At 30.3% G+C, this 8698-nt stretch overlaps 1 protein-coding gene across 1 annotated transcript; it reads right to left on the reverse strand.

Moving 5' to 3' along the window:
- Window positions 1-523: 523 nt before the first annotated feature.
- LOC110025472 (immune-associated nucleotide-binding protein 1-like) lies at window positions 524-7204 on the reverse strand. The gene is made up of 5 exons (XM_020725970.1): window positions 6967-7204; window positions 3092-3366; window positions 1583-1735; window positions 1365-1499; window positions 524-859 (listed from the first exon to the last, which is right to left on the reverse strand). Exons 1-5 carry the CDS (start codon window positions 7202-7204, stop codon window positions 524-526), a joined length of 1137 nt encoding a protein of 378 aa, XP_020581629.1.
- Between the last annotated feature and the right edge of the window lie 1494 nt (window positions 7205-8698).

Below are 8698 nucleotides of genomic sequence, written 5' to 3' on the forward strand. Positions count from 1 at the left end.
ATAATCTAATTTGGGAAGAATGACTAAGATGCTTGACTGAAAGATAAAAGCAATTTTCAATTATATTGTTAAATGTGTTTGATTGCAAATATTTTGAACAACATGAATTAATTATATTATCTTCTCAAGCAATAAAAACCCATCTTTTAAAATTTTTTAATGTTTTCTATTATCTTTTAAATTGCTTTGAATTGTATATAGATGAGATTGCCTAAAATTAAACAATCTTTAATATTCTTCAAATATATATATATATATATATATATATATATAATACAGAGAGAGAGAGAGAGAGAGAGATGCCTTGATACAATTCAAAATTTGGAACATTCCCAAAAATAAATTATATAAATATATCCAATTTAATTTTTTAAATCATCAAAGTTAATTCAAGGTAGTCAATTAAATCATCAAATATAATTAAAAAATTAAAGAGACTATTTGAATAATACTTAAGTTGTTAGAACACTAAATTGAAAATATTTATAATTCAATACTAAAGTAACCATCTAAGATATTTCATTCATAGTATCACACAGCCACAATTTGACTCTAGCTCTGCTTTGAGCTCTCGGATCTTCTTATCAGATAGCAGCCTTGCTGATTCTACAGTTTCTGCAATCTCTTTTGCTTCCAGCCTTAATTTTTCTATAGCATTTTGTAGTTCTTGTATAGATATCAGCCTTGCTGTTTCTGAAGTTTCTACAATCTCTTTTGCTTCCAACCTTAATTTTTCTATAGCATTCTGTAATTCTTGTATTGAAGTTTTTGTATTCTCATCTAATTTCAGTCTTGAAGTTTTCTCTTGACTAAAATTCTTCTGAAGCTTTTCTATTTTTCCATACAAATCGCAATGTACCTGCAAAGTCACAAAATAATATATAATAATAAATTTTCAAGGATAAATGATCACAATTGTCATTAAATTATATTTGTTTAAGTGTATTCATTTTGATCTTATTATTTTCATGTATTAAATTTAGCCTCTTAATTGAGCATATCTAAATCAATTTGGTCCTCACAAATATTTTTTTGGTCAAAATTTAATGTCAAAAAGTTTTTCATAAGAATATTTTAAAATTATTAAAGGCAATCTGATTAGTGTGATTTAAGATTGAACTTAAAAAGTCCAAATTTTTCTAGTGAAATATTGCCTCCACTAATTTTCATCTAAAGAAACAAAGAAATTAATCGCATAACCAATTTTTTCTAGATTTAATGAGTCGATGCACTCTAAAATCGTTGAGATTAAAATAAAAAAATGAAAAGTCTATAAATCATTTTGATCATTTGCTTTCATTTCAGACATGAAGAAATAAAACATACAATGATATGAGATACTTTGTATTGAGAGAAGTAAATACCATTTCTGATATGCCTTTGGACTCATCATCATATGATATATCAAGTTTTTCCTTTCGTTTAGCTAAACCCTTCGTCGAGCATTCTGGATTATCTTTGTTTTGTTTTTTTATTTGTTGCTGGCACAATGCTCTTTCCTAAATAAACATGAGAGGAAATTTTATGGATCAACTTAAATGGTCGAATGATAGATTTGTCCAATATGTAACTTGGCTTGTGCATATATTTGTCTTGTGAAAGGTTTGCCTCCATTGATCGCAACAACATCGTCGATAAGAGAGATCAACTGTCTTACTTGCCTCTCTCTCTTAGCCTCATTCTTGGTCATGTTATCAAAAATAATAACTCTTTTTTGACATAAGAGAATAAAGTTCTACAAAATTTTTATCAAGATAGAAAAGTTAGACAATTGTGAACTTAACCAAAAAATGATTTTGAAGTTCTAGGTAAAAAGAGTAATCACTAGTTAACCAACATTATAATAAAACTAAAGTCAGAAAAAAACAAAAACAACAGCCCCACAGATTATTAGAAAGCAAGCAAATAAAGTTATAACAAGAAAAATAGCAGAAACCAATAGGAAAGTTTGAATTACTCCAAACTTGAAAGCAGTATATATATGAGAGTCCATTCAAATGTAAACCACAATAACTAGCATATGATGGGAGCCATTTTTCAGCATAAACATGATGGTCTACATTATTTAAAGAGCGCTACATCAACTGCATACTTAAATGCTATCTAATGACTTTGACCCTAACCTTTTATTCATATACCATAAAAATGTGTCTCTCTTATGCTCATAACCCGTAAAAAAACTCCACATGTTTTTGCTAAAAAAAGAAAGGATTGAATAAGGAAGAAAAACGAGAGCAATAGTTTAGAATGAATGAAAGCAGTCAAAATGAAAATATAAGACTAGAATTACGAAAGATTGTTGGATGTTTAAAGCTTTGAAAAGCTCTAACCTTCATAGATATAATCTTTGAAAACAGTAAGTAGAAACCGATACTTGATGTGTAGCAAAAACAACTGTGTCAGTCACAAATATGCTTATATTGGCAGAACAAAAATACAGAGACATGCTGCACACACAACCCCGATCCCTGAGGAACTACATGCATCATAGACTAGATCACTTGCAAGTTATTATTCATGGGAATTAGTCTTTAATTTTGCAAGTTCTAAATTGTTGTTACAACTATTGTAACATAATAGAACTTCATTTCAATTAATTACATATCTCTGTCACTCTTGACAATAGAGAATATGCTCCGTGTACAGTTAGGCATGTAAAGGAATCATAATTGTTCTTTTTCTAACATGAGATTACACAGATTAAAATTCTAAACCCATTGAAATATGTATCAATAAGGAAGAAATGTTAAAAAATATCAAATCTTCAAACAAATTTTATTCAGCTTCTGTTTTTAACTGTTCGAGGCTAGCTTTACACACAAGAACATCAATACTATATCAATTAAATTAAAGACCATAAGACTAAGTAGAGCAGAGCATATGATATAATTTGAGAAAAATTGCATATATAAAGCGCAGCTTAAAAAAATTGACACAAAAACAAGTTGAAAGACTTCAATTTAAAAATTAGTTCAAAGCAAAAAAAAGAAAATATTGCAATAACTAGGAAACTAATTAACAAACTAAACACTTGAAAACTCAAAGATCAAACATAAGAAAAAAAACGAAAAAAAAAGTTACATGAACAAACCTTTAATAACTCTGGAAGCCTTTTAATGTATTCACTCAAAGTTATCTCACGCATTTCAAGTATATCACCGCCAGTAAGAACTACACTGACGTAGTCAATAATCTTATCACCAAAGAAGGTTTTTAAATTCTGGATAGCAAACTCTTCATCACTTGAAATGCGGTTTTTTATTGAGAACACCATGAGTACAGCATGGAGACCACCCCTGGCCAGATCTATGCACTTCAGTATCTCTCTACCAACGAACTCAGAGCCAGTTGAAAAATCATATAATCCTACAAAGAAAAAATAAATTAAGATTTCAGGCTCCAATAAAAGCTCTACACGAATCACGAGAAGGGGAAATTTGAACCCAAATGCAATGTTGTAATTAGAAGCAAAATTGTAAGGTAACAATAAGGATGAAATGCAATTAAGAAAATTTGCAAAATGCTCTTTATGGAAAAGACCAAATGACTCAACCTGGGTTAATATTCACACCAGATTCACTCAAGATGAGATTCAAACCAGATCAGCCCAAAGATCAGCTCGGCCAACTTAGTGGATTAAATATACAACACAACACATTAGTCAATTCTTTAGTTTGTTGGTTCTACAACGGTTACTCATCAACTCAACAACCCGACTACAATTGCGCGACAACTCAAAAGCTCAGGCATGATTATTTAACAAATTTGCAAAAGTTAAAAATCTTTCCTACAGTTGGATGGAGGTTGCTAAGCTCAATGTCCTATCAGGCCACAGGACACATGGCAAATTTGTTGTATTTGTTATTTTTTCTATGTGGCTCATGTAACATTACAAGTATCAACCAAAAACTACAATGGAAGGTCAAAGTTAAGAATTAAATTTTTCAATCCCAGATATTTAATCCAAGCCACACTATCATCCTTAAACTACTTTTCCTCTTAGTTATAATATCCCCAAGTTTCTCTCTCTACAACTCTCTTTTTTTCTCTCCATTCCATTCTTTTCCCTATTTGAGGTATTCTTGTCTAGGTGATGTGAATTCACGGATATTCAAGGATCCAACATGCCACTTGTTTCTTAAACATGTCGTAGGTTCATATTGGTGTCTTCTCTTTGACAGTTAGCTTGATATTTTGGGGATAAAAATACCCTTGCTTCTAAATTGACATTTCACATTTCCATCTCGATGCAAGGCATCCCATAAATTGCAAAGTCAAAGTAGGTGTTACATCCTAAAGGTAATGGGCAGCGTTCTGCTGGTGAATCAAGATCTATTAGTGAACCAAGGACATCTCAGCAATTTAAAGATATTGCTAAGGGATAAAGTTCTTAAAACGGGCGAAAGTTACATTAGAAATAAAAATTAGGCACTTTTTTAGGTTTAAATAAATAAATAAATAAATAAAACTACTTACAACTTCTCAGAATTAACTGAGGTAGTGTTGTTTCCTCCTAATATACTACATTCATTGAGCTTTTTATATAAAAAAAAAAAGCATTGTACAAATTGAGTCATGAAATAACTTTTTTTCAATTTTCTAATGCATAAAGAATGAGCATGTTAGTGTGATAAAACTTTATATTAAATTTCCATCTAAAGAAAAGGGAGAAAAAATCACTAGCCCTATTTAAAGGAATCTCAACTACTCTGGTTATTCATTAAAATGTGCCCGTCCACGTAACCCAAAATACAAAACTCAAATTTTGGTTGATGCTTAAATCACTTCTACAAGAGCTAATGATATATGAAAACAATATTCATATAGTAAACAACTTGTTAAAACTCAAATTAGATAAAAAAAAATTGGTCACCCACCTAGCACAATAACTATAACTAGAATAAACATATGAAAACATTAACTTATTCCCATAAACTTTAGAAACTATCAGCCCATACTATCAGAACCCTAAACACAAAGGCTGTAATATTTCAAAATAATAAAAAAAAACAAAAATGCAGTAGATGATTTTGGATGCTAAAATAAGCTGGAAGATGCTTGTCTACAAAGCTTATCAAGCCCATCCTCTCCGTTCCCAACCCTTTCTAAGCATAAACAAGTTAGAAAATTAGAAGTTGGAATCAGCTCAACCTGGTACCTTTATGGTTTTCATGTATCAACACAGCTTGAACTAACTGCATGAGTAAATAATAGTAGTAGCAATGAAAAAGAACTAAAAAAAAATGAATTCGAAAACACTTGAGGCAAAAAATAATCTCTTGATATAAAAGAAAAAATTTCAGAGGTGGAAAAATCTTGCTTTACATTAAGTTCAATCTTTCATAAAGTCATATTATAAAACTAAATATGCAAACTCACACCACAATCAGGAGGCAGTCCATGCAAACCTAACACATTAAAGCTTGATTTTCCAACAAAAAAATAAATGAATTGCACAACACCATATACAAACACTCTTTTAAGTGTAAAGACATGTAGTGAAACAATAAAACCTTATGTTGCTTCCAAAATACAACATTCAACAAAACATAGACACCAAATTTAAGAATATTTCCTACAAGAATGAATAAACTAATATGGCGACAAAAAAAAAGGATTGATTAGTATTTTTATGATGTAAAAACATCAAAAGACTGCCTTTACTGTAACTAATCAGAATGCAAATCTTAATTGACATTGCATATTATTCTCTAAGATATTCTTCAAAAATAAATCAGAAAAAAAATTGACACTGTGGACAAGGTTACCTGAAATTCAACTTTCTCAACGATCTAATACAGTTAGATTAGAGAAAATGATCAAATTGGTCCCCAACTATTTATGAGAGACTATTTTAATCTCAGACTATATGAAAAGACCAAATTTAAACTTCATAATCGTAAAGAAGACCCCAAAACTCTTGTTGTTTTAACTAACGGAAATTGAAATTTAATAGTAAATGTTTTAAGAAAATATATTTTCTTATTGATTTTTTTATTAAATAGAATTCTCTACTTATGTTATTTTCTCATGTATAACAACCAACTTAACATAAACAGAAATGGATTAAAATTATGCAAATTGTGAAGCAAGTTATTTATTGTAATAAATAACTTTATTTTACATTTTTGTTATCTTAATTCTATTGTAACAAAAATCAATCTTAATGTACTTTATTATAATACAATTACAATAAAAAAATATCAAATAAAAATAATAATTAAAATAGCTCGCTCGGCAATCAAGTTAATCTCAATATACTTCTGTTGAATGTGATGTAAACAATAGTATACTATAAATAAGGTAGCTAAAAAATTATATTTATGAAAAAAATGAAAAAAAATATATATTCTCAAATTATCATATTTTTAATACCACTAACTTCAATTACCATTAGTCTTGATGGCATAATTATTTTAAACACTGGCATAATTATTTGCATAATTATTTTAAACACTGTTTAAAGAAACTAGAAGTTAATATGACATTTACATAGTTTGAGACTAAAATGACCTCTCACAAATAGTCAGGAGATCATTTTAGTTATTTTCTGTTTTATAGAATAAAAGAGAAACTTTAATTCTAACTTTGTCAAAACTTCTTCAATACTGAGCCTCTATGAATTAACCTACAAAACCCATCTGGCTCTCAAACTTTTGTGTCATTTTGCAATCTATTTTTATTCCACATGGCAGCCTCCTTTGACATTGTGCCAAAAAACCACATCTGGGATTTGAAACATAAAACTTTTAAATGAAAATATCCATCACAAACAAAGATCTTACACCATGCCACTAATGCTTTCGCATTTACTAACAATTCGAGTTGAATTTAAGGTCGAAACTTTATATCACCACTGTTATAGCATCGGGGAATCTTACTACAATTAATCTAAACAAAAGAATCCAATAGCCTTATAAATATGTATTTTTATAAATTTTCTAGTATTAGATAGAATATAGTTACCAGGAGTGTCAATAACATGCACACGACGTCCGTCCTTCAAAATAGTGCTTCTCATTTCAGAAGCACATGTTATCGGATCAATACCATGAGAAAAATAGAAGGTTGGTTTTCCAAGAATGGTGTTTGCTACTGAACTCTTGCCATTACCCGTTCTCCCCACAATAGCAAGAAAAATGGCTTTATAACTTAAAGGTGCTCCCTCCCAATTCTCCGGTAGATCCATCAAACCATCCTCCATTGAAAGAAATAATGCAATAATCTACAAAAAAATATATATATAAACATATATATTACAAATGAAAAGATGATTGTGGGGAGAAAATGTTAGCAAAATTGTGTTTGTAAGAAGGGGAGAAAGAAAAGCTTCCGTTCGGAGAAACATACATTCAAAATGTTACAACAACAACAATAACAAAGCCTTAATCCCACTACGTGGGGTCGGCAACATGAATCCTTTTTCTCCATTGCGTCCTACACAATGGGTACAATGGAAAAAAAAAATCCAAAATGGCAAATAGTAATTCACAATGAAATAAAGTTACCAGATTATAAAATTAACATTGGCCATGATGTATTTTCCATTGATAACATGAAAACATCTAAATTCTGAGAACTTCATTAATGTTATTTTTGATACAATGGATAGTACCAGAGGTTGAAGTGTTCAGTATGGAAGCATGTGGTATGGAACTTAGTTCTCTGATTCAAGTTATAATTTATCACGACAATAAACAAAATGTTTCCCAATGGAAACCCAAATAATGCAAAATGTGCATCAGTAACCTATGTCCCTGTAGCACAACATAATCCAAATAAGGCCAAAAACAAGCAAAAAAACTTCTATGCAGATTCCCTTCTTTTCATTCATGCAGCTTAAAGAGCTTTACCAGTCATCATATTTGAAGTTCTTCATGGTTTCATTTAGTTACCTGAACGAAAAACTTGTTATATATAGATGCAAAGTGAAAACATAAATATAAATTACAAAAATATTTCCTTAAAATGAGCATATAAATCTACTCATAACTTAAAACATTCAACTGTAGCCCTTTACATTTTGCGGCTAATATCTAACACCCTAGCAAAACCTAACCAAATTTTCACTATATTCTGACTAACTTTTCACTAAATTCAAGGCTAAAATGCATTAATTTGCATTGAAACATAGTGAAAGAATAAAAAAAATCTGAATTTTAACAATAATCAGTAAAAAAAGCCATACAGAAGCAATCACAATTTGTAATTAAAGAAAAAAATCAAAAAATCAAACTGATTCAAGTTGGCGATCTGGCACAAAATGTATTGGGTGCTGAAGCAAGATGGTGGGTACTGCTAACCTCCGCTAGTTTTCTTCTGGCTGAAGATTGGAGAGCTTAGGTAACTCGGTAGAGTCGAGCCGAAGCATAAATAGAACGCCACTGCCAATGTCAGGTGCTGAGGTGGGCGTGGTCCTCAATATTCCAAAACTAGACATGCCACAAATGGTTAGGCTCGTATATAGCAGACTTTCCATCCCGGTCGATTCTTACACAGATGAATTGCAGCTTGCATTAAATCACTCGAAACTTTATTGTTTACAGATTTCACATCCTAAACTATAACATTATGAAACGCGCACCTCCGTTAACTCCTGCTTCAGTTTTTTTTTTTTTTTTTTTTTTTAATTCTATAATTAAAATCGATTGGGGGCATTCTTCAGCTCATTGTCGCTTTCTCTCATTATTTGCTTTAA

Source organism: Phalaenopsis equestris, unplaced genomic scaffold (assembly GCF_001263595.1).
Source record: "Phalaenopsis equestris unplaced genomic scaffold, ASM126359v1 Scaffold000300, whole genome shotgun sequence".
In the NCBI taxonomy this organism is placed as follows: Eukaryota; Viridiplantae; Streptophyta; class Magnoliopsida; order Asparagales; family Orchidaceae; genus Phalaenopsis; species Phalaenopsis equestris.

Coding starts and splice junctions, on each gene's coding strand:
- LOC110025472 (XM_020725970.1), bottom strand. CDS start 7,204: ATGGAGGATGGTTTGATGGATCTACCGGAGAATTGGGAGGGAGCACCT. Junction 3,367..6,966: donor GCATGTTATTGACACTCCTG/GTAACTATATTC, acceptor TTTTCTTTGTAG/GATTATATGATTTTTCAACT. Junction 1,500..1,582: donor CTTTCACAAGACAAATATAT/GCACAAGCCAAG, acceptor ATGTTTATTTAG/GAAAGAGCATTGTGCCAGCA.